Source organism: Poecilia mexicana, unplaced genomic scaffold (genome assembly GCF_051168715.1).
Source record: "Poecilia mexicana isolate PSO_F unplaced genomic scaffold, ASM5116871v1 scaffold_12, whole genome shotgun sequence".
Lineage (NCBI taxonomy): Eukaryota > Metazoa > Chordata > Actinopteri > Cyprinodontiformes > Poeciliidae > Poecilia > Poecilia mexicana.
This window is the reverse complement of record NW_028263381.1, coordinates 14,790,016-14,816,746: the sequence shown is the minus strand read 5'-3', so window position 1 is coordinate 14,816,746 and position 26,731 is coordinate 14,790,016. Positions and strand designations below refer to the sequence as shown.

Sequence of the window (26,731 nt, the reverse complement as noted above, 5' to 3'; positions counted from 1 at the left end):
GCATCGATATTTCCACATAATGTTCTGTTTTATCTTGTGTACCTTCAGCAGCAAAGCACTGAGGAAAGTAAAACAAATTACAAAAACTGTCCTAAAAATAGATCCTCCATTGTTGTGGCATAGGACTTGGGGATAATCTTGGTAATCCTAACTAACCTAAAAAGCATTCTTTTATCCTGATTTAATGTCAGAAAATTGAGAAATATTAACTATGCTTTGCTGTCTTGTGTTTTTTCATATGTTTGTCTGTGTTTTGACCAGGGAAATCCCTGCCTCACTGAACAGACTGATAAACAGAGTGATGAACGTAATCAACAAGCTATAAAATAACACTAGTGGTCTGTCTCTATTCACTGTCGTCACAAAATGGGCCAAGTGGATTTAACATTACACATCACATTTTAACTTTTAGATATACATTTTAAAAATATAGCCAATTTTTAATAGCCAAATTACGTTTGGTGTTTAAATTAAATTCGACTGTATCGGTGATTTTTTTATTTTTTTATTTTTATTTTTTGAATATATCACAATACTTTGTGAAAGGAATGATTAATTATTAAATTCATTCATGCATTAATTCATTTTTACTATTGATGCAATGCTCAGGATTCAGTGGGAGGCGTGCATGACAGGCTGCAATGCTGTCAGATGAAAGGAAATAATTGCAATCGTTTTCAGTGCATGGCAGCGTTTCAGTGCTCGTCCCACTTGTAAACCTCTACAGCAGGGCGATAGTGCGCGTTCCCGCGGACTAGCTATAGAAAACAAAGCTGAGCGTCTTCCATATCAGCTCGGGCTGCAGACTCAAGGAATATCCGAATTTATTCTGGATACATCGCACAGAATATGGATCTACAGTGGGTGTAACATCGTTGCAGACCGGAGCCATCTCGGCTGAGGTGACGGCAGGACACTAGCGAGACCGACGAAAATAACATCTGTGTTTTTTTTTTTCCTCGGGGTGCTTTGTCTTGTCCACCTAACGATAGCAAACCATCATTTTCATCTCAATTGCATGAAATTCAGCTAGTAATTACTAGCTGCCGCCGGGATGTATTATCATGTTGTCACCTAAAAGTAACTACTAAGACGTCGGATTGTGAAGGAAAAGCAGAGACCCCTCGCTCCCCGGTCCCAGCGGGCTGACACCGGGACCTGAATCTGTGTTAGCCACAGCCGCGGAACCCACTGTTTTCGGCGATATGGCGGAGCAAGGCTACTCATCCTGGTGAGTGCAAACAGGCGTTGCGCTACCGATTAGTAGCGGCTGCCTAACATTAGCTGCTGCTACTGCCAACTCTGACAACACTGTCAAAAAGCAAATGAACCAAACACCTGCCATTCTGCATAAATACTTGTTTTGCCACTTCAGCTATTTTAGTAGCCTTTGTGAAAGCGTAGAAACCAAATTCACACATATATAGACACATTTATCTACATCTGGTTAGCTAGTGGTGGCTAATGCTGCGCTAACTTTATTCAGCTGCGGTCAAATCGAGTGATGCTATTGAAAGCGAATGAGGAGCTAGCTCTGTTGTATGATGTTAGGGTTTGATAGTCTTATGTGTGGCTTTTTATTTCATTACAGAACAAATAGCTGCACGAAAATCGCATTTCTGTTCAATAAATGGAGGTTCTCCAGCGACACAGTTTAGACTAGCCGTGCCAACATACTAGCATTTTAGCTGGGTAGCATTTTGCCGTCGAGCCCACAGCTCACAATAACAAAGGTTATGCTAAAGTAGCATCGCAGTCGCAACTGAAAAATACCAGTTTCTCTATTACATCACACCCCTGCTTATAATAAATAGTCTATTATTCAGTTTTTTTTTAACAAAATACGTCCTCAGTCAGTTATTTATTGTAATGACTGCCAATGTTTGGGGAAGTGTAGATTTAGTGACTTGAGCAAAAGAGAGCGTTGGACTCCATGAATGAAAATGACTGCTTTGTAAAGGCGTAGTTGATTAATGTCGATTTAATTGTTACAAGGGGTGAGTCTTAGTATCATTCCTTCCAGTAAACGGAGAGAAAAAGACATGGCTTTACCAGACTGGACTTGTTTTGACATAGCCTCTCACGGAATGGTGGTATACTTTGTCTTGGTGTGAACATCACACACGCTAAAAACACTAAATTGACAACAATAACTTCCTTACTTTAAAAATACTTGCGCACAGACGAGGTGGTCTGCATCAATTGACCATATGCTGCAGGCCATTCAAAGTAGCAAATAAACCAAGGTTTTAAAAACTTGCTGTTTCTAAATCCACAATGTTTGGCCACCCTACTGTATGTATGTATGTTTTAACGGTATTTTAAAAACATGCCAGAGAAAGTGTATCTGGGTACCATAGAGGAATGCTGTGCATCCTACCCACTCCTACCTGTAGCTGAAAACTGCCTGCCAGATGGCTGAAAGGGAGCATCACATTTTCCTCCCTCACACAAAATACACGTTTAACCAACTTAAAATATTTCTGGCTGCAAAAAACACAGGCATTGTGGTGACAGGAGTATTACCCATTGATCATATTTTGGCAATATTGTTTTATAATTACATTTGGCATGTGTGTTGAGCATCCTGTTACTGATTAGTTCCCCAGTCAGATAGCCTTAATGATCAACTTGTTAGACTTAGTTCATGGAATGTATTTGCCAATAAATATTGCAAACAGTCCTTTGTGATATCAATAAAGCACTTATCAATATTAGGATGATATATTTTGAGTTATTGTGCAACTCTACAGTTAACCAAGGGAAATGGGATCATATTTTGTGCATTAAGCGCTTAAAAAAAGTCCTAATTTAAAGTGTTGTTTTTTTTTTTAGTTTGTCCAAGTATGTGTATCCAAATGGAGATGAATATTAATCATTATTTTAGGAGCTATAGGAATAATTGCTGCATTTAAAGCGGTTAAACTGTATTATTTTTTGTTGAACATATGTATAAATACAGTAAAAAAATAACTTTTACTTGTACCATAAGAACCTCAGTCTGTTTCATAAATAGTAATAATTTCAAATGCCAGCAGATTAGAGGCGAGAACTATCACAACTATTAGAGATGCACTGATCCGGTGTATACGGGCATAAATACCAGTTCTCAGATTCCGTTGAGGTCAAGTGTTGTTTTCTTTTATGGATTGCAATTCATACAAACTTATTTGAGTTGACTTTGTTTTTGTTTCAACAATTCGGTAGATCAAATATTAACCATGAAAGCAAAGGAGTCCTGTAGGTTCCTCAATAGTAAAGGAAAGGATTACAAGATGATATTGTATGTCCATATTATTTATCTGATTTTCACTAAAGTAAGAAACAAATGTTCCAGGAAGTATGCTTTTTGTTCACTTGTTTACAGGCCAAAAAAAGTGACTTAAAGTTTAAATGCCTGGAGTGAACGGAGCCCACACCACTCAGAAAATCCAACTTGCTCTTCAGCGTTTGCTCTGCTGATCATCAGTCAGATCTGATTGAGGGAGAATTTGTAAATTTGATGCTAGCTTGATTGAATAACAAATACAACTTCCACTGTTAGCACAGTCCACCGACCTCTCATTTACTTTGTCTAAAATGCAAATTTCCGTCAGTACATTGCTCTTCTCATTCAACAAGTTTGTTGAAAGTATTTTATTTTTATTTTAATGCTTGATCTACTAGAATGTGTCCTGTTTAATAAGGAAAGAAACTGAAAAATATTAATATGGTAACAACCGGTTATCTTTTCATGAATGTCTAACACCTATGAATCAACATCCTTCTCTTTGGCTTCCCATTTTCAAACGGAGGCCTCTAACACAATATTAGCTGTCATCTTCTAATTAGCATCACAGTAACCAGAGCCTGAGATATGACATAGATGCCAAAACACACGGTCTGATGTGTATTTTGTCGTGCTTTAGATCCAGGTCTGCAACTTCGGGGATGCCTCCTGACTCCAACATTGGTCATACTTTAGCAATATTGTTCTAAAACTACATTTGCCATGTGTGTTGAGCATCCTGTAACTAAGGCCAGAGAGCAGTTGGGCTGTATATTGAAAATATGCATAGTGTCAGATTGATTGTGGCTCCAGGTCAGAATGTGTGCTTTGGTCTAGGTTCAGTATTAACTTCTAAACTTCTCATGTCAGCAAATTTTGCAAAGGCCTCGTCATTAATGATTCATTTGATTCAGGTGTATTGGAGCAAAGATGCATCCAAAAGTTGCAGGGCAGTGACAGTTGAGGATGAATTTCAGACTGCTGGTTTAGATGTTATGAATAATTTATAGTAGGTCAGCAATATTCTTGTGGTTTTATTTGGAAAAAAATGTTAATTCTAATATACTGCTGCACATTTTCTGCTAGAATACCTCCTCACTTCTATTGTTTTGAGCCATTGGCCTGGTTAAAAAAAAAAAAAAAAGAAAACGTGAGAAAATCTTAAGCAAAAGCAAATATTCTTATCTAATTCAAATACTTGACAATGGTTTTTCGAACAGTATTGACCAACATCTCCATTTGAGCTGCTGGACTTATTTAACATTGTGAGCTAAGCTTTGAACTTAAAACTAAGTATCTTCTGCATCCCACAGAAATCTACTGCTGACTCGTATGAGTGGGATCGATCTCCATTGCGATACATTCAGCTCTTATCCTCATTGCACTTCGGCTGTATTCTGAAAATTTACATAGTGTCAGATTGATTGTGGCTCCAGGTCAGGATGTGTGTTTTGGTCCAGTTTCAGTATTAACTTCTACATCCCCTGGTGCTTGTGGGCAGCAGCGTTTCCACCAGCAAAACCAATGCAAACCCATGTTACACATGGACCAATATATTCGTATTGCATATCCAAGAGGCTCATCTAAATGACAGCAACAAGGTTTTAAACCTCAACAAGACCTACTTCCAACACTGAGCAGCTAAATGAAAGAAATGCTAATGGAAACTAAAGACCCAGGAAAACACACCAACTACTTCTTAAATAAAAGCTCAAACTTTGCTCTTTCAAATGGAATAGGTGTTGCCACCCTACATAAAAAAAACTTTAAAAAAAAAACTCAGTGAATCAGCAGCTGAACAACAGAAAAAAATTAGACTTATTTCATGAAGGCAAAAACAAACTCAATCTTTCTTTTGCTGTTTTATGATCATGATCCATGTTAGAGAACCGTGTAGAAAACTCTGACTCATTCCCTTGCTTTACGGAAAATGCATTATTGTGGAGTCATATAGGCTACGTGATTTTTGGATTCTGTTTGCTCTGTTGGTGGATGGACGTGTCAATCATCCGATTTGACCAGTGGGTTCTGAGAAAAGTTAGATTGCATTCACACTTTTAAAGGGCTATTCACATCATGAATCGTCTTTTTTATAGGTGACATTTTTTTCATTCTGTGACATCTTAATGCGTTGTCATTCATTAACATAAATGTCGCTTTTTATACCTCTAGAGTATTCTCTGTAGTCATACCTTTTTATTTTTATACCAGAACTATTTAAATAAACCCGGAAACTTCTGAGAATTATGAAATTCATTTTGTAGACGTCATTTTCGAGAAGATAGCACGTTTGTGGGTCAGAACTGACCCACATATGTGCTAAAACATTATCTGGTTACAGATAGATGAAACAAAAAAACACATTCACTTCTTCAAATAACTATTTTTCACCCCTCATTTTCTATAATTAAATTCTAAGTGGGGTTTTATTTTGCAGTGGTTTATCTGCTGTGAGAGGATAATGATCTAATCTATCTGTTGCTTAAATTATAAAACGAGATTACAAGTCGGAGTGGGTGTAACTATCAGTCTGGCAGTATGCTACTTTTATTGCAGTCTCACAAAATCCTTTTTACATTGTTGTTAAACATCCATCAGCAATTTTAGGATAATTATGCAACATAGAATAAAATATTAACCAGTCTCAGTGCCTTTGTAGAAAAACAACTCAAAACAATTGTGAATGAATCTGTCAAACCTCTAGTTCCATTTAGATTTTTAAAAATTAGCACATTTTTCTTGTTACACATTTTAAAAGTAGCAATAAATTAACTCAGATTAATTTCCAGTATCAGACCGCTAAGCATTTACTGATATTTCAGCATCACTGATTCAGTTGCTGAACTAAACACCATAAATTTTCTCCAAGCATGTTTATTTTTCAGCCACATGAAAAGTGATTGAGTGTCCAATTACTTGAAGGAGGTAATTTGTCAGATTAACAGCTAAATACTCACAGTTAAATACAATAATGCTTCTAATCCCAATCAAACATTGAGGAAAATAACTTGTATGCAAAATAATCCTTGATAACTTTTCATGTTGGTGACAGATCTATTAGTTGGTCAGTAGGTGGTGTTTTGATTATACACAAATCACCATCTGAATACTTTCCCCCCCAATTAAATGGTCTGATAAGTTTTTTTATTTCAACTTCTACATTTTCTCTCGTCATTTCCTAAAAATGGAGCAGCTAATATCCACCTGTGTCAGATATTTGGCTAATAATTGCAACCTTGTGCTTCTGATGTCTTGAAAAGAAATACTTGTACCTACTTTATGCTGTGGCATGCGTCTTCTTACAGACTGAAGAAAATGTTAATGTTGTGTTATATAGATACTAAATTCTTGAAATTGAGCACAATGATGGGATGCCGTTACTGCTTTGAAAGAACAGAAAGGGATGAATTGCAAAAAATTTTTTTTACAACTGTGAAATATTTTTTATGTTGGAGTACAATTAGGCTTCCTGGGAGTGTAATTTTTATTCCCATGGTAAAGAGCTGTACGTCTTAACATTTAAAGCTGTTTTATTCAAAACAAGGTCATGTAGAGTGAATAAGTTTCAGCAGCTTTTTATAGCAGAAAGTACGTGACTCCCAAGTCTTTTGCATTACAGCTTTTTGCATTAAACCTCGTCTAGTTTCTCTTCCTCTCCTTTATCTTTGCAGCTGTCAAAACTGCATACTCGGTGAGCTAGGACTTCTTACCCGTCACATTTTAGGTGACATTTGGAGAGTGGCACTTCCTCATGTTGAAGATGGTAGACACAAGAGCACATGAAGGAAAAGCAGAAATCTGCACACCTTGTGTTTTGCACAAATACAAATTCTTGAATCAAGCTCACATCGCATCACTGTGCAAAGAGCACTTTCAGTGACCGAGGAGGTGGTAATATTTTTTCCTTGATCAGTCCTGATGCATCTGTGTTCACATGACATAGAGCAATTGGTGTAGAGTTAATTCTGCAACATGCTTCGACGTTAGTAATTATTTACATGCTTAAAATTTACTGTAAATTGTTATGCCTCTGTTTGTGTCTGGTTCTAACAGTTTCATTTGATTATTTTTCTCATTTTATTTTTCTTAAAGTGCACTGACATGAACCAACTCACCAGTGAAGATGTAAATATACTTTTGTCCAAGCAAAACTAGTATGAACATTAGTTTATTATTATTATTATTATTTATCCTTGGCAACTGTACTGTGTTATGTTCAGAAAAATGGCTCAAAGCAAATTTCAATAAGTGCAACAAAGTTGGGCCTGACATTTGTCACCTTCTCTGCTGGACAATTTTAGCTAAGAAATGGTTTACATCGGCCTTTTTTTCTTGACTGTGTTTAGTTTTTTGACAACCATTAATGTTTTACTTTAAAGCTGCCTCTCGTTTGCCAGTTCATCAGGATTGGCTAACTTAATATCTGATTGTATTTTAGATTACTTATTGTGAGAATGAAAATGGGTATTTACAGCATCTTTTATAATCTTGGATGACAATTCACAACAAACACAAAAACTGTTCTCAAAACACACTTTAAAGTAGGCTTCTTCATAACACTAGTTACATAAAGAGGTGTGAGTTCTTTTTTAACACTAAACTGCACAAAGCAACTGCATTTAATCACATATTTAAACAATATCTCATGCAATCAACAATGGAGAAAACTTAAAGTAGAAAAATAGCACCCCTTACTATATTGTCAGTTTTTGGGGGTTTTAGACATAATTTGGGATTTATTTGTCATAATAAACAACAATTCCCTAGCAGTACAAAAAAACGGTGTCCTCCTTCAGTTTCTTTGTGTTACTTTACTAACTTCCTGGTATCCTACCACTCCTTCTAGGAATGGTAACAACTAGAATCAGGTGCCAGGAAATTAATAATTGATGCAATATACAAGTGATCCTGGAGAGCGAAGCTCCCCTAGACAGTCCCACTACTGCTGCCATTTTTGATTGCTGGTGTGACCTTTTTCTGGGATAAAAATATCTGGACAAACACCTTTTTACAAAAGCTTGATTTCATGTTTTTTCAGTCACCAAGATATCTTCCCAAAGGATTTAACTCGAGACAATTGAGTTCTTTGGATGCTGATCACTCCTGAAGAGGTTTAATGTTTTCTCGACTGCGATTTGATGGTTATTTTTAAAAAAATAAATAAATTAAAACCCTTTTCTAAGTTGGTAGATGCTTCTGACTTTGTGTCAAGTGTTGCCACCAGTCAGGTTCTTTTTAGGTGATTTCTGGATTTTATAGGATATAACCTAAATCAGTAAAGTTATTTGAAAAATCTTGATTTAAAAATTGTATTGCTGTTTTCATTCAAGTAATGTATCTAATCTTAAGCTGAGTTATGCTTGAAATATTAATGTGAACACTATTTCAGTCTTGTATGAATTGTGTTTAGTACTTCTGCTCAGGTCTTTCCTGGCCCTTAGCCATTTGCTTAAAAGGGTTTTGACTGATGATGATGATGATGACGGTGGTGCTCAATGAAGCGAAATAAAAAGTTTGCGTCTTCAGTTGGTTCTGAAAGTATTGCAAAAAAGCCGCGCTCAACGATTTTGTTCTAATGACACAAAAGGCTGCTTTAAAATGTTACAAGAACTATGAAAGGTACTCATTTTTTTTAGATAACACTAAAAAAGTTTAGATAGCTACAGTTTATGCTGTAATAATATATCTTTCATGATCCATGTTTTTTTGAAAACACAGTTTCTGTTACTTTGTCCCTGAAAAATTTAGCAACAAATTGGCAGATAAATGAAAACACACAGTGGCACCAAAGATAAGCAGATGAAATAAAATAATTTCAAAACTAAATCAGAAGTACATATTTAAAGGTAATTAACTCTTAAAATTAGTCTTATCTGCTGTTTTGCAAAGCATGGAAGTGACTATTTTAAATGAATTCTCCCTGACTTATTGGTTTTGCCCTAAATAAGGAATTTTAAAAATTCGTCATGTTGTAATTAATCATACTTTTTGCTCTTAACTAAAAACAATCTTGCACCTTCAAAAAACTTTTGCTCCAGTATAAAAAACGGTGTTGAGTATGATGTGTTTGTTGATATTTGGATTTTTAGTATTGCGACAACCCTACATCCTTCATGTAGTTACGAGGGTGAAATGGTACTGAATATGTTTTCTATTAATATTTCCGCCTTTTTGTTCTCAACTATATGTTGGAGCTGAAGTAAAAGTTCTAAATATGGTTAAAAAAAAGACAGATTTTTAGGATCTTTTGCAATGAGGAGCTATTTCTGTTTTTTTGAGTGTGTGTTCCTATGAATAAGTCCAATTTTAAAGAGGAAGCTAGGGTTATGTCACCAAATATGTCCACTTATCTGGGACTCCAAGCATTTTTTTTTTTTTTTTGATCCGTGGACACTATTGACACCCAGTACAAGAACTATTTCAGAGGTTAGCTTTTGCTAAATTGGCAATAAATTAAAATGAGTGCAGAAGTTTCCCCAAGAGGACGTTTTGAAAGATTCCAGTGTTGCTCAACAGTTTTGGTTTAAAAATGCTTTGAGATGCTGTTTTTTTTTTTCCTTAAAAAGAAAATGATTCAGTTTCAAATCTTACTTACAAAGCTTACTTACAAGATGGAGTGTTTTTTATTTCTTCAAAATGTTCCTAATACATGTACATGGATGTGTTTCTACTCTAGAAGGATTTCATTCCACGAATCTTTCATGAGCCTTACAAAGGAGAGGCATTCATGTTAACTTGCTAATGTTAATTTTATGGAGGAGTTTTAATTCTTGAGAATGTTTTTGCCCTTCTGCAATAGAGAACACATTGTTTTACCATGAATAATCTAGTTGAATAAGCTATAATAAAAAACACAAGTTGCCAGTCCTGAAAGAGCAACAACAGCAACACTTTTACAGTTGATAACGTTGACATATTTAACATATTAAAAATTAAACGTGGATCAGAAAATAAACAGGTATGTCAGCCGTTAAAGGTATGTTTCCACTGCAAGAACCTTTTCTGGGGGTGTTTGTCCATTGCAGAGAGCAGAACCAAATTATGTTACTAAAGTAGAAATCTACCCTAGATAACAACCATGTTTTTTAAATTTTAAGTAACCATTTGGAGGTGTTATTTAAATGCAGTTGTTATTTAAGCTAGTGAAGTGAAAAGCAGACCTTCATTTGTGTCCATTTTTGGAGGAATAAACCCTCATGTCGAGCCGCTTTTAAGAATTTAAGCCATGTTCCAAGACGCACACAAAAACTATTATCATCCACTGATGGTTGTGTATTTTTAACTGGTTTTAAAATCTAATGCTCCTGCATTAGTGGAGGATTACCTGGGAATGTTCCAGGTAATAGAATGGGCCATAGTTGTATTTTTATTAGTTGTTTCGATTGATAGCCAACTTTTGCCAATATAAGTGACTGACCAGTGATAGGCCAGGTCATCTGAAATGTATCTGCTGTTCCCAGTCTTGCACATCAGTATAGTTTTTGTCATGTGTTTTAAAAAGCAACAGCTGGCGCCTCTCGCTCTTAATACACAAAACTTGTAATTACTCTTACATTGGAGGATGAGATGCGTTTAAAAAACATGACAAAAAACAGAGGAAGTAGCAAAAGTTGTTGGGCATGATGAGAAGAATGAGGTGTAATTATTTTGACACTATGGTTAGTGGAAAGCCACAAGCTTTATTTTAACACCCGCCATTTATTTTTTTGTTTGATCTTACGTTCGCTCAGTGGCTGTCTACTAATATGAAGATACATTTGATTAGTAAATGTATTTTCATGCTTTAAACCTCAAGGTTTCAAAACTAAAAAGAAATCTCTTAAATCCAGTTTTGTAGGGCTGATCATTTTTCATCCAGAATTTCCTAACTCCGAGAATGCCACTTAATCGTCTTTGTGGCATCTTGACCTGTGCCTCAGTGCTAAAGTAATGCGTGCAACTGGTTTGATGAAGGACGGTATTGGAATTGTTATTGAAAACCAAGTCTGTCAGCGAACAAGGCCGTCTTATGGCACTTTAGGCCGTCGGCCAGCTCTCAACAGTCCCGGATTGTATTTTGTTTTTAAATGTTCCATTCATCTATCTCACTCATGTTCTCCGGGCTTCTGTGCACAGAATTCAGACAAACCAGTTCGGCACCAGAATATGAATGAGGCCTGTGGTGGATTAAACTAGCTGTCTAGCAGCCCGCTGTGTTGACGGGGAGTCTGTGACATAATTAATGTCGGCATGCAGGAGAGCAAGGTTACTTTCTTAATCACTGTTTTAATGCTTGGAAGACATGGAATAGTTTTCGGTAAGAAGACACAAATGGTTATGCGCATTGGCATGAGAGGACTGGATTTATTGTCAGACATTCACCGTGACTTAAATCTAGTATAAACTTGTGTTGGACAAACGGCTTCGAGATGCTACATGGTTCTGGTGGCCTGTGAACAATTTTCATATAACCAGTTTTTCAAGCTAGAACTGGTCTGGTTCACCGTCTGACAAGAAAGTACTGCTTGATGAACCAAAACATGGAAATCAGATAATGTGTTTTAGCTTTTAATGCCAACTTTGAGAGAAAGTTAGTATTTTTTAATTAAGACCTACTTTTTTTTTTAGCTGCTACAAATTACTTGGGCAGGAAACTGGCCTAATGAAGTCAAGTTTGCGTCTTGCAGCCGAATGTAAACATGTCAAGGTGGCAAAATAAATTTGCACTAGAAAATAGTACGCAGTTTGAGGTTGAGTCAAAGCTTTGATGCAGGTAGGTCTGGACAATACATTTGAAAAATGTATCGCAATATAAGCGTTTTCATATTGGTTGATATAGACAATTATGATTAGGTTTTTTTTTTTGTTTGTTTCAAATATCTGAAATACTGCAAGAATAGTGACATGATCTTTCCATGCCACACCATTGTTTATTTTTAAGTAGTCATGAATCATTGTGGCAAAACCTGAAACTGCTGCTGTGTAAGTTACTCAGCAGGTTGTTGCTAGGTAACCGCAGAGCGAGTGAGCTGGTTGATGCAACCAACTTTTCTTAGCTGGTCGTGAGAGGTAGAGCGGCTAAAATCTTTCCTCTGCCTACATTCCCCAGAATGCTGTGCAGTTCTGGATTGGAGTTCTGTGAAATTATTAGAAATTCTATCAGATGCATTATCTATTGAGATTGATCACTTGCCTATTGTGATATATATTATTTATTTATTATCCAGCCTTTGATGCAGAACCAGATAATCTGTACTGGATGTTTTATATGAGATATGCAAATTATAACCATACGAGTTTGTTTTTTTCCTGGGATGATGTCAGCCTGGCTATTTTCGGAATGAAGCAGCATGTTGCAGAAGTTATGTTAACACAAAGTAGTGCACAATTGTGACTTATGAGAAAAATTATGAATGGCTTTCAATATTCTATAGAAATTAAAATCTGGAAAGTGTGGCATTTTGTTGCCCGCTGTTCATCTTAGTGAAGTAGCTCAAGCTCAGTCAGATTTTGAGTCAGATTGCAAATTGAATTTAGATCTCCGCTGTTGCTGGAGTGATTGTAACAACATGGTTGCTACGATCTAAATTATTTGTCAGTGTTTATTTTTCTGCTGCAAAGTGAACACCTCACCAATCTTTTGCAGCCTCCAACAGGTTTTATTTCAGAATTGCGCCTTATCTACCACCCAGTGTTTTGTTTTGCTGATTTTCCTCATGTGGAGGTTATAAAATTGTAAAGGGGACTTCTTGCTTCCTTGTTGCCACACTTCCACATCTGCAATTAGGTTGTTGTATCAACATATGCTGCCACCTGTGCTGTAGATCTCTGTAGCTCCTCCAGTGATACCACAACCCTTTTGGCTTCTTCTCTGAATAAAGCTCCCTTTGCTCTCCCACTCAGTTTGTGTGTCTCATCATGGCAGCTTTGCTTCCATTTTCATATGTCTTTAACAGAGCTGCTGTTCAACACATCCAAAGCTTGAAGGTTTTTAAGAGTTTTGATAGTTTTTTTTAACTTATTCCTACCTTAAACTTATCCATAGCTTTATCCCTGACCTGTTGCATGTTTGCCTTGGTCTCCATGATTAGATGGAACAAGTCTGAGCCGTCTAACGCTATTTGCTTTCCCTGGGTTTTCTTTTTCTGTATCGTGAAAGAAAATTGTTAAAATCACTTCCTTTCTCTTTCTAACAATGTCTCTTTTTCTAATGCTTCACATAAAATTTCAACTAAGGTTTGTAGTTGTCCAAAGGGGCATGAACACTTTAAGCTCAGGCTTTTTCAAGATTGGTAATCGGCGATCTGCCAAAACACTGCAATCGGTGCAACCCTAATTAATATGTATAATGTCTTAATTTTGTCAGATACTTTTGCATATCACTGAAATAATTGTCCATTTTAAAACCGTTGATTACTAAACTGATTGCATAAACGAGTGGGCTAAACTCATCATCAAAGGATTTGCAGGCAGACGTTTTTAAGTTAATAAATGAATCATTTAGGCCTGATGGAACAAATTCTAATGAACTTCCTAAAATAAATTTTTTCAAGCCCATCCAGATCTCTTTCCAAGTAGCCACAGCTTGCCATGATGAAAGCATTTCTCCACTTGTTTCCCAACTGTTGAGTCATTTGCTCCAAGTTACACTAATGCACAAAATAAACATTAATGCCTGCTAAAGGAAATCTGCAGCCTTTAAAAGCCAAGAGGAGTGTCCTCAGATTGTTTTATTGTGTCACCTTATATTTTTATTCCTGTTGGACCACATTCTTTTAAGAAAATGCAACCAGGTTTACATTTCTATTTTTATCTTGTTGTTTTTCACTTGTATCCTGTTGGCTCAATTCTGTATGTTGGGTGCAATGACTACAGGAAACCAAAATGCGTTCAGTTTTTGAAGTAAACATTTTTGGGAGATTCAAAACTATGCTTTAGTATAAAAATACATCCATATATTCAGCATTTATTTTTGAATAATAATCCAACCTACTTCCATAATAGGTCTGTGGTTGCTGACCTGGTTTCATTCAAGTGAATAACACGACTTGTGTGTGAAATACTATGCTGCTAGGTTAGTTTACACATGCAGTACTGCGTAATGCTAATTCCTGGAAGGACTTTGTCCCGGTTGCTGTTTTCTAGGAAATTGATGATGATGTTGTTTTTTCCTGGCGTTGCCAAAAGAAAAACTGTAATGAAATGAAAATGCAGATGTAATCAAGGAAAAACTAATGAATGAATTATGTGGAGAGATACATTTGTTAAACAGCTCAGCCCAGCACAAATGGTAACCAGGGGTAACTAAAATCAGGCTTTGAAATCACAACCAGGAGGGTTCATTGTTTGGGCGTGCGAGTTGCATTTCAGCTATGAGAACGTTTTATTGACAGATTTCAGTGCAGCTCGAATGACCCACAAATGAAGTGTGAGCAACAACAACAGTCAGCAACAAGCTGCGCTCCGTCTCTGCAGTATGCATGTCGGCACCTGTAATTCCCCTGTTCGCTCTCGCCACACCCACAGCCCTTCATGCAAAGTTTTCAGCTCATGGCTTTGGGAATAATCTCCTTTATGTTAAAATAATATTTTAGGTTTGTCACGTTTAAATTGTCTGTTATGTTTCGCCACAATACGAGTTCATCTGTTAAACTTCAGGAGCTTTCCGGTTCTTAAATGCATTTGAGAACCCTTTAAGTTGAAGGGTTTAGCAGATAAATTGGTGATTTATTTGCTCTTTCCTGCAAAAGACAATTCTCTTTTTTTACTATATAGTTTAAAAATACTGCGGTTTGAGTACATTTTATTTAAATATAGACTACAAAAGGCCATTTGAGCCTCATGTTCACCGATAGAGGAAGTAGTTTTGAACAAAAAGTGAAAGGATTACGTTACGTCTGTGTACAAATCTATTAAGGTGCTGTTTGTTGACCCATTTGTTTTTAGTGTTCATCTGTATTTGTAATGGTAAAAACAAGCTGCCAGTTGGTTAAATATTACCACTTGTTATAACACAGTAATGTCTGTCCCTGAAATATTGATAATTAAATGCAATATTTTGCATAAATTGCATGTAGATTAAAAACTATTCTCAAAAGGTCTTCCAAGCTTTTTCCTTTTTTTTTCTTTAGCTTTTTTAATACCTACTTGTTTTGCTTAAAAATATAACCCTGTTTTTTATGTCTCTCTCGTGTTTTTAGGGCATACTCCCTAGTTGACTCCAGTCAGGTGTCCACCTTCCTGATCTCCATCCTTCTTATCGTCTATGGCAGCTTCAGGTGAGTAAATGATCACTTTAACCACCAGTTGAGCACAAATCTATTCTCAATTTGAAACTTATTTAGACCGATGTTGTTGTGTACCTACATCTTTCGGAGGCAGTTTCCTATTACATTGTTACCAAGGAGACCGCTGTAGATCAGGTTTAAAAAGGAAAAAAAAAAAGAGAGAGAAGCACATACATGTCTGAAAATAACACGAGTGTTGATGCGTATGCTCCTAGCGTACTGAAGTAAAGTCCTTCTTGAGAGGAAACCTATCTGCCTTGAAGCACACACTTCCTGTGGCCCACACTTAAATAGTCATAGCAAGATAACCAAGTGGTACTAACACATCTGGCATTGCCTCTGATATCTGAGGTCAGGAAGCTACAACCAAAAGAACGAGGTAATATTAATTTTAAAAAATGCTTAAACTTTGGTCATTTACACAATTCTGGTTGAAATAAGGCTCAGGTGATTAGTGAGACTTAATCTGTCCAACGCTGCTGTTGATGCGGCTGACAAGATTCCTAAAAGAATATTTTCTGTTGCATCTTCCTTGGACTTTATCTTTGAGGAAACATTTAGAATAGGGTTGCACAGTTGTAGAAAAATGTGTCATTGCAATAATATCTAACATATTAATAATGAGTTACCATTAACGTCCTCTTTGCCGTCTTCCTTTTTCATCACCACCATTCTGCCCTAACCTTCTGATCTTGGTTACTAATATTTATATTGTTTGTGGTGCTAAAGAACAGTAAAAACATGATCTTAGTGGACAAATATATTATTGAAAGTGGAGTTTCATTGCATTGGAGAAGTTTATTGCAGCTGCACACATTGATATATTCTAGCTTGGAACAGGTTCTGCGAACTTCACAATCCACATTTTTTTTTTTCTTCAGTCGCAGCTAAATAAAACACACGTAGAAATACGGATGCTGCAGGACATTTTGAAAAAATGACTTATTTTCAATGCGATTTTGATATTTGTGGAAAATGTTGTTTTTTTTTAAAGCACACTCATCAACCTAATGAAAAAGAAATCTAAAAAATATAACTTGTCTTTTTTGCGGCATACCGTTGTGAAACTTCAGTATCATATTATTGTGCTTAAGTTTGAAAAAAATTATCATACAAATCCAAAATCATTAAGAGCCGCCTCGGGAGGTGCAAAGAGTCGCTTGCAGCTCTGGAGCCGCAGGTTGCAGATCTCTGGACAAGAATCTTGGCGCTCGTCTGATTTTATTATCGCCTTGTCTGCTCACTAATCTGCAGACTTTTTCTGGTCCTCTGTATCTGTTGCCTCTGGCTGTTTTTAGCACATTAATTTGAGCTAATGAAGATAATATTTTAGGAAACATAATTTAAACCAGATAACTCATAAATAAAACTTACTTACAAAAATAAAGATGGTCTCCATTTTTTTGTCATATTGGAGAGTTGTCTTTTTTTGTGCTTTTAATCCTTCTTCATTAAATTGCGTTTGTGACTTGCAATAAACTTTAACATGAGTAGTTAAAAAAAGAAGACATATTCAACTTTTCTTTTTGAGTAAAAGTAGTTATTTGGAGTAGTCAGTTTAATTGATTGCTGATTAAATTGGTGCAGAAAAAAACAGTTTCTAGTGTGATAAAGCAAGTGTAATAATACAGAAGATTGCACCGACTTGACATCTTTTTACTTGGCTTTTCGGTGTTGTCTGAATAATACACTTCATGCCGTCTGAACGAATTCCTGCTCTCAGAGCACGTCTTCAAAGGGAGATAGCTTTTTCATTTTTAGGAAAAACGGAGCGTAGTGTTGTGTCCAAATCACACGGTTCTCTGCTGCTTTTGCAGGTCATTAAACATGGATTGTGAGAACCAGGAGAAGGATAAAGACGGTAACCCCGCAGCAGCAGGGTCTTTTAATAACAGCAACACAAACAACAGTAAGTGTCAAAAGGCCAAGGCCTTTACAAGTTGCGTGATTGTCTGCTTTGCTGTTTGGAAGCTCATGTGTTTCTCATCTGAACTGTTTTCCAGGCATTCAGACTATAGACTCGACGCAGGCCCTGTTCCTGCCAATAGGAGCGTCTGTGTCTCTGCTAGTCATGTTCTTCTTCTTCGATTCGGTTCAGGTGGTCTTCACTATCTGCACTGCAGGTGACTATGCGGCTCCGGAGGGCAACACAGAAGCACCACACATGTAGAATCATTATAAGGCTTTCCCAATCGCTGCTCAGTAGTTACACCCTGGAGAATGTCTTGAAACTGAAGACCATTAGCTGCCCCATTTAACACACAGAAATGACTGCTACAAGCTGTCAAGGTGTATTAGGCTGAAGCTCTAACTGCTGTGCTTTTCTCCCTCTCCTCAGTTCTTGCTACAATTGCATTTGCATTCCTGTTGTTACCTATGTGCCAGTATCTGACCAGACCCTGCTCCCCGCAGAACAAGTAAGGAAATCTTGTGGCCTTTTGTGTCTTGAAATCTCCTCCGTGCTGTTTTGTGCCGCTCTTGTCGTTCTTGCTCTCCGTGATGTTGGACCAAAACAAATAGAATGAATTATGAAGTTTCTATAAACCAAATTATTAAAGTGAGACCAATGTACCAAAATTAAGACATTTGTAATCTAGTTTTTGATAGAAACAGAGAAAGAAAAAGAAAACAATAAACCATGCAAATAGAAATTGAGTTTGATTTCATTTATTATACAATTAGCTAATTTATTAACAGAACTAAGACCCGCCTCCTGGCTCTGATTGGTTGTTTCTGACTTTGTGATGTAGCTTTTTTTTTTTTTATTTTACAGATCATCTGTCTCAAATTATACCGTCAAGACAGTGACAACTTTAACAAATGCGTATTAAAAGAAACCTTTTTATAAAAATGCATTACTGTAATCGTATTGTCAGCATTTCTGGTTGAACCATAAACATTTTAGCAAAGCTGTTGTATAGAGGTGAATTTCAAGTTGAAAACTACTGATGACCAAGAGCCAACAAAAAGGCTGGTCCCACAAACACAAAAATCATCTTAATAATCTCCAAAACCTGCAGGATTATATTATGTGGCATGCAAAACATTTTCTTCGATTTGTACTTGTGTATTTCTGAAACCTGCTGTAAGGATTTGCTTCTTTCTTCTTTGCAGGATTTCATTTGGTTGCTGCGGACGCTTCACCCTGGCTGAACTCTTGTCGTTCTCGCTCTCCGTGATGTTGGTCCTCATCTGGGTGTTGACCGGACACTGGCTCCTCATGGACGGTGGGTCACTCAGAGCTTTCCTCTTGTGGGAACATCAGTCGCTGTTAGAAATATTTTAGGCTTGTAGCTCCAGCGTGAGCATCAACGCACATTAATAACGTTCTACATTAAATCTTGTCGCAATTCAAAGAATTTGTCTCGGCATCGACTGACCTTAGAATATTCAAAGTATCTTTTCAGGGATTCCTTACTGTGTTAGATGTAACTTTATGCTCATTAAATAGTTTGATGAAATTTAATTTTCTATCATCACATGAAGAACCTTGGCCTGGCTCTGACTGAGGAGGGTTATTTAGTTGTCTTCAAACATTTACAGCAATGTGCTTTATTCTAAAGGGAAGGAGTGTTACTAGCCAGCTAAATGGTTTTCAGGCAACTCATTGTCTTCCTGAAATGTAAAAAAAAAAGCTACTCTGTATTTAAAAATAGTATTTAATACAGGTTGCATTTTGGGCATTTTGTTTTCAATTACATGAATGCAACCTTGGAAAAGTTAAGAGTTCTGTATTGGCAAACACGTAAAGTTTTAAATATAATTTTCTGCTCAATACGTGTCGTTTCAAGAAACAAACTATAATTATGATAAATAAAATATAGTAAATCCGCTTTGACCTCAATACGTCTGCTCGTTTTTACTAAAATGTGGAAATATGTTTTTAAATGCCACTTTCTTTCCCCTCGCTGCAGCTTTAGCCATGGGCTTGTGCGTCGCCATGATCGCTTTTGTTCGGCTTCCCAGTCTGAAGGTCTCCTGCCTGCTGCTGTCAGGACTGCTCATTTATGATGTGTTCTGGGTAAGAAGTCATCCCGCTATGAGCTCTACCTGCATCGCTGAAAGGAAGCACAGCCATAAAAGATGTCGACTCCAGGGGGTTTTCAGAAAATGAGAGCGATTCGGGTTTATGAAAGCCTTTGCTTGTCTTTGTGGCGGCACTTGCTGCTGCTCAGAAGGGGATGTAATCTGTGAACACAGTCATCCTCGGTGAGTGTAAAGAATGACTAGTCGGTACTCAAGGAACAATTGCTAACTATGGAAGTTATAAGCACAGCAGGAGGTAAGCCTCAACTTTAATAATGCAGAGAAAAAGCATCAATGACACAGTAGTGGTCTAACTACAAAGGGAAACTGTTGGCGCTACATTTAAAAATGAATTGCTGGTTTGTTTTTTTCTTGATTTAATCTGGTCAAATTGGCATTTATTTTTCTTCCAAGATGCTGATCTGAATCACTTCAGGTTGCTTAATACGTAATCAGTGACGTTACCAACGTCAGTGTCATGAAAATGAAAATTGAAATGGCAGATTGTCTGTCAATTCACTCACTCCCCAGTAATGACAGCATTCAGGATTCAGAAGGAATTTCTGTCTGACCTCCTTGGTATGCTGCTCCACCACAAACAACAAAAACTACGGCACAGTGAAGCTCCACCCGTTTGCTCTTCATTTTTTTATAGATTCACCTGTTCGCGGAGAATTACCAGAGACAAATTCGCCTGTTTGTTGAGGGTTTTCGTTTTTAAATCTTCAAAAACACAAAATTCATCTTGGCAAGCTGAAATACTTAGACGCAGTGCTACGTGACATGATATTGCCTGGTGTTTGAAAAGCAGCCAATCCAAGAGCACCGTTGGTTTTTCTTGGCACTGATTGGCTGTAGAGTGGAGACGAGGAAGATGACTCTGAATCGTTGCTGGTTACATTGTTTGCTAACTACATTAGGTTCAAAACAACATTGTGTGCTACACGTTATGCAGAGGATCATGCACTGTTTGTTGTTTTTTATATTTTATTGATAAGAAAATGCTGCAGATATGAATAATTTTTGTTTGTTTTAACAAGGAGTGGGATTGCATGACATCGTAAAAAAAAAAAACACCCATGTTTTCAGCTTTTACTTTTTTTTTTGATTGACTTATCTGTTAATTGATCTGAACTGTTTATTCTAGAATAATTAATGTAATAATACATGCGGCATGCTCAAACTGACTTTATTTTTCATTTGAAGGTGTGCAATTAAAGCATCAAAGACCCTGTGTGTCTAAAACACGAGAGCTGTTATTACTCAGTTCCCCGCCCCACAGAAGGGATTAAAACTAAAACTCAGTCTTTAGGAGTAAATGTGTGTCTAGAAACTCATTTCTCTCAAGGAGTAATTGTTGTTTTGCACTAATTTCCCCGTAATTCTGAGCCAGCTGAGTTTTTCCAACACAAGATCTTTTACATTTACCGTTTACCCAACTGCTCTAAGCTAACTAGCTTCTCAAAAAAATATGTTTTTGCTCATCATGCAGTGAAAAGGCTGAATGAAAATCATTTTTGATGGTTTTTCTCTCTCCTTCTCTCCTGCTAAAGGTGTTCTTCTCAGCGTACATCTTCAACAGTAATGTGATGGTCAAAGTCGCCACTCAGCCTGCTGAAAACCCCATAGATGTTCTCTCCAGGAAGCTACACCTAGGGCCCGGGATGGGCCGCGACGTTCCCAGACTTTCATTACCTGGCAAACTGGTGTTCCCAAGGTAACACGCACATTACAGTGGTGCTGGAAAGTTTGGGAATTTTTACCAGAATTTTATATATTTCAGACAAAAACATCACCAGGTTTTCACGGAAATCTTAAAAGTAGATGAAGGCGAACCAAATTAACAAATGAAATAAGGGATTATTTAAATTAATGCTTTGCCTCCATCTACGTTTTTGGAGTTTCAGTGCAACTCTTCTGATGTTTGTAATTATTTGACATATATCAACAATTCTGAAGGGTTGACAAACTTTCCAGCACCACTGTAATCACATAAGGGAGGGATTTGTTGAATTTCACTCATGATGTGTCACAAAGTTGAACCTTTGCTGGTGATTTGTAGCTAAATACTCTCAGAACAAATACCTTCATGCAGTTCTTCCCAGAGCAGCGTCTGCTAGAAATGCACTTCCTGGTACAGAGGAAAACCGTCTAAGGGTATTTATAGGCTGGAGAAATCTTCGAGGCCGTATTGTCTGGAAGTGATCGGATCACGTTTGCGTGCAGGAACATCAGCACCTTGTCTAAGTGTCGGTAGTGATGTAGCTGCTCTCGTGACGGGGTTGTCCAGCGCTCAAACCGTCCCTCATCAAAGCCTTAGATGCACAATGCACCGAGTCCTCTCCCCAGACGGAGATGCCGATTAGATGTGGCAGAGGTCACCATCTTAACATGCAGAGCTGAAAACAACCCGACACCTTTTCAGATTTTTACTTCCGTCGCTTCAGTTTCAAATCAACTTTTCAGACCATCTTTGGTTTTCACTAAAGAAGAGAGTGAAATGCAAATGAATGTATAGATACCAATCACAACACCATAGTTTGTTTCTGCTTTTCACTGATATTCAATTAAATTCAGAAATACTTTATCATCCAGGAGATGCTAACAGCTCCTTATCCGGGCAGCAGAGGTAATATTTCACAGTAAAATGTCCTGGATGAGATCATCGGATGTTAGCAGGCACTGCTAATCCCCCTCATTTGCTTTTGCTGCTCCTCTGTAAATCTCTGTCTGCTGTGTGTGGTTAGAAAGCCGGGCAGAGAGACGTTGGAGTCAGGGGATCCCGTTATGATCGATGGAAGAGATGATCTGAACTTCATTCTCCTCTCTTTGCTCTTTGATCCTGCTTTCTCATAAAGGCATAAAATTGTTTTGTGGTTAAATTTGTCCTTGATAAACCAGAGCTAAGAAAATATCTACACTTGGATGAATAGGAATGGTAAAACTGTTTTAAAAAATCTAGACTAAAAAACCTTTTATTCAAAATTCCTACAGTTTTTTGAAAATGTCAAAAGTTTGAGAAAGTCTGACAACTTTGAAAGAATTTGAGACATACTAATGATAAAATATTGTAATGTTAGATTTTTGTTATTCTAACACAGTAAATGTAATAATGTAATGCATAACATGCCAACAGGCTTATGAAGTTTGTAATGATTTGTGATAACAGTGCCCTGAAACAAAACTGTTACTTATTAAGCAATTATTTGTGGAACCTATAAGGTTTTATTTTATACATCTTCAGGTACTGCAAATATTTGGCCTTTTGAAATTCCTGAGATGTTTATAGCCTCAATTATCAGCTGATGAAATCATGTCTCCGAGGTTAAACCTTTCTCAAAGCAGTCTGTACAGAAACATCTCGGTTTCAGAAAGAGACGATGAAGCAGTGACGTGTAGATTAGCGTAATCTCCACTGCCGAGTCGCGGTTATTCTCCGATTTGTCCGTTCTAGAGTTTCACCTTCGCTTCCGCTCTTTGCCTCCATGCAGCTCCACAGGAAGCCACTTCTCCATGTTGGGAATCGGAGACATCGTGATGCCGGGGCTGCTGCTGTGCTTCGTCCTGCGCTACGACAACTACAAGAAGCAAGCAACGGGGGAGGTCCCGGGGCCCGGCAACATGTCCGGACGCATGCAGCGCGTCTCCTATTTCCACTGCACCCTCATCGGATACTTTGTGGGTAAGCAGCCGATCAATGCACAGACGGATGGGAGAGGTCAAGTTTTTCCTAAGATCTTCTCATAAGTTCGGCGTTCTCCTCGCAGGACTGGTTTGCTCTGTTTGGTTTCCTTCATTTTGAACATGTTTTCTCCTCAGGCCTGCTGACTGCCACTGTGGCCTCGAGGATCCATCGTGCTGCTCAGCCCGCTCTGCTCTACTTGGTTCCCTTCACCCTGCTGCCTCTGCTCACTATGGCTTACCTGAAGGTACTTCTACAGCCCCATTTGTTCCCTACAGAAAAGTGTCGGCCACATTCATCTAGATGTTGTTTGAAAAAATAAAAATCTCTTGCAATCTGATGAGAAATCTCCTTGCATAATGTCAAAACCAAATTTACATAAAACTTGCAGTTTTAACTGACCTTGCAAATATTTTGGTACCTCATAAATCACATCACAGCGACAAATTTAAATACGTTTTACTGTTGTTTTCATGTGACAAACCAAAACACAGTATTTACATAATGAATAATTGTAGTAAAAGAAAAACGATGTGTGGTTTTCAAAGCAATGTTTTCACAAATAAAAGTAATACTAATGATGATAAGGGCAATAATCACTGAAGCAATCATAAGACCCAAGATAACTCTGGAGGAACCAAAGAGATCTACAGGTGAAACGATTAATTGAATTAATTGTGATTAATCTATCATTGAAATAATCATCAGCTTTTTTAGTAATTAGTCAATTGTTGCCTGGACTACATAGACTCTAAAAGAGGCCATTTGCTGAAGTAACAACACAGTCAAAGCGACAATTATGCCAAAACTGTATAAAACATTTATACATTTTTCATTGAAGTTTAAAACCTTCTTCTGTAAATCTGTTCTACTCAAAACTCCTCGGGTGTCTTTTTTGGTTCAAATTCTGTTAAAAAAAAGTCCTATTAGACATTTTTTGTTGTCTAATTGTAATCTAAAAAATCAATCAGCATTGTAGTAGACAGTATTTTTTAGTTGCAGATGCATCCTTTGCTACAAATGATGAAGCATACACTAAAAGAAGGCTATGTTGTTACATTTTAGGTAATAAAATTAGAATTTTTTTTTTATTATTTGCATCTTTTAATGAGTTTCTAATGTTGTGTAAAAGAGGAGGAAGTGGTGACATAAAAACCCTGCAGAATGTAACAAATTTTTATCCGATTAATCAGTCATCAGAATAATCAGGCTCTTTTTCAGCAACTACATGGAAGCTTGTCACAGGTGATTGAGATAAATAAAATCAAACTGAGATGAAAATACATCAACAGCTGCAAAACAACTTGAGTTGGGCTCATCTCACATCAGGAAAACAACCGTAAACAGCAGAGTGTTGGTTAGAGTCCATTTGATGACCTGCAGCTTTGCCCCAGCACACCTGGTTCAGCTGGTTGCTTTACCTCACAAGGAGGCCATCAAGTTCTGCAGAAGTCGCCCATTCATGCAGCTGGGAAACACCTGGAACATGCCGGACACTAGGATTGAGAACCAGTGGTTACACTTTCAAACGTCAATTACCCTCAAACCAAGATTTGAGAATTATTTCTCACATTTGCTCTCTATCCCACCTGACTGAGCTTGAACTCTTTTGCAAAAACAAATGAGCAACAAATTCAGTCTCTACATGCAAAGCCCCGGAGAATGATGCTCCCACAGTCTGGCGACTATAATTGCACTGAAAACCACGTAAGGGACTGGCTATAAAAACACACCGCACGTTTCAGATTTTATGTGTATTCATAAAAAGAAAAACTTTCTCCTTTTCAATTCATTTCACCACTTTGTGTTGGCCTGTCACATAAAATCCCTACAACTTACACCGATTCTGAAAAGTCGTAGTAGTTTTTGACTCCAGACTGGTGTGTGTGTGTGTGTGTGTGCGTGTGTGTGTGTGTGTGTGTGTGTGTGTGCGTGTGTGTGTGTGTGTGTGTGTGTGTGTGTGTGTGTGTCTTTCCAGGGGGATTTGCGGCGAATGTGGTCCGAGCCTTTCCACGCCAAGGCCAGCAGCTCTCGCTTCCTGGAGGTATGATGCAACCCGGGGAACGAACAACCAGCGCGGGGACGACTGCTGATCTTTTCTTCTTAATCAGAGGAAAGGAAAGAGGGCACACTCACCAGGAGGCCATGTTGTCATCACTTCATGCTTTCCACCGATCTGTGAAGAGAAAAAAAAAAAAAAAAATCCCTCAGAAAGGACACCAGAGTGTGGATCACAACGCCCAGACACGACTCATCTTTGCTCCGTACATCCTTCCCCGTTTCATCTCCGCTTCCTCTTAGCCGTTTCTTTCCTGTCCATTACAGCACATCCTGCCTCTGCTGTTTTTGTGCTGCCCTCGTCTTTGTCTCCTTTCCTTTTTCCCCCTCCTCCAGGCCTCCCTCTACATGGCCATTCTCAAATTTTCCACCTCCTCTCTCTTCTCTCTCTGTTATTTTTATTCTGGATTCCTTTTCTCTGTGATGAACTAAATGGACCAGGCCTCTCCCCCCCTCCCACCTCCTTTTTCCGTGGACTTACAGTTGTGAGACATGGCTGGGGTTTATATGTATTTTTTTAGCATTGATGTGGTCATTATAATTAATGTTAATATTATCGAAGAACTTTAACAAGTGGAGAAGAGTTGGAGTGTTGCACAGGAGCAGCAACACAGCCCAGTCATCCCTCTTCTTCAGTCTCCCTGTTTCATCCCCCCTTGCCCCCGATGGCTCCCCCTGGTGCTCCTGCCCTCTTACTACACTCCCAGTGCGCCCTTCCCCCATTCCTCACCTTTACCCCTCCGTCTTCTGTTCATCTGCTGTCCTTACCCAACAGATAACTATGTATTTTATTTAGAAAAGTTTTATTCTTTGCATATACAGAAATGATGCATTAAAATTGTTGAGCTGCCTCCCCTCCCCACCAGTGTCGGAGTCGGACGGGGTCGCTTTTATTTGTATATATGTGTACACATGTATTTGCGGTATCATGAGTTTGTATTTGTGTTTGAGAGCATGTTGAAGAGGGCGGTAAACTGATGTCGAACAGCAAGTCTGACTTCACTCGGATTGGCGACGCGTGGATCCAGCTTTGTGCAATAGAGAAACCCCGGAGAACTTCTAAACGTCTCTCACTGGACGACAGTTTCCCGCTCTGATCTTAAAAGTGCGTGCGTGTGCGCGTGAGTGCAGAAACACATGAGCAAGCGGTTCTTTTACTCTGTTTTAATTTGAACTCATGTTTAAAATGACGACAATAGTCAGGTTTGCATTGAGCTGTGTGTTTTGAATCAAAGGGGTGTCAAGCACATGAAACATGTAAACGGTTTATCTTGTACAAACGGGGAAAAAAAATATATGAGAAAAAAAAAATGTAGAAACTCCACAGGTCATTTTTCTTTTCAGTTTTCTGCAGACAGCAGAAATGTAAACAGTGTTTTTGTTTTGTTTTGTTTTGTTTTTTTTTCTTCCAAATAAATGAATGTTAAATAA

At 37.7% G+C, this 26,731-nt stretch overlaps 1 protein-coding gene across 1 annotated transcript; it reads left to right on the top strand.

Annotated features, from left to right (window-relative positions):
- Positions 1-381: 381 nt before the first annotated feature.
- Positions 382-26,731, top strand: sppl3 (signal peptide peptidase 3). The gene is made up of 11 exons (XM_015003884.2): positions 382-1,231; positions 15,448-15,525; positions 17,352-17,443; positions 17,538-17,657; positions 17,873-17,951; positions 18,649-18,761; positions 19,449-19,555; positions 21,114-21,277; positions 23,052-23,242; positions 23,380-23,489; positions 25,221-26,731. The coding sequence occupies exons 1-11, from the start codon at positions 1,206-1,208 to the stop codon at positions 25,290-25,292; spliced, it is 1,152 nt and encodes a 383-aa protein (XP_014859370.2). The 5' UTR covers positions 382-1,205; the 3' UTR covers positions 25,293-26,731.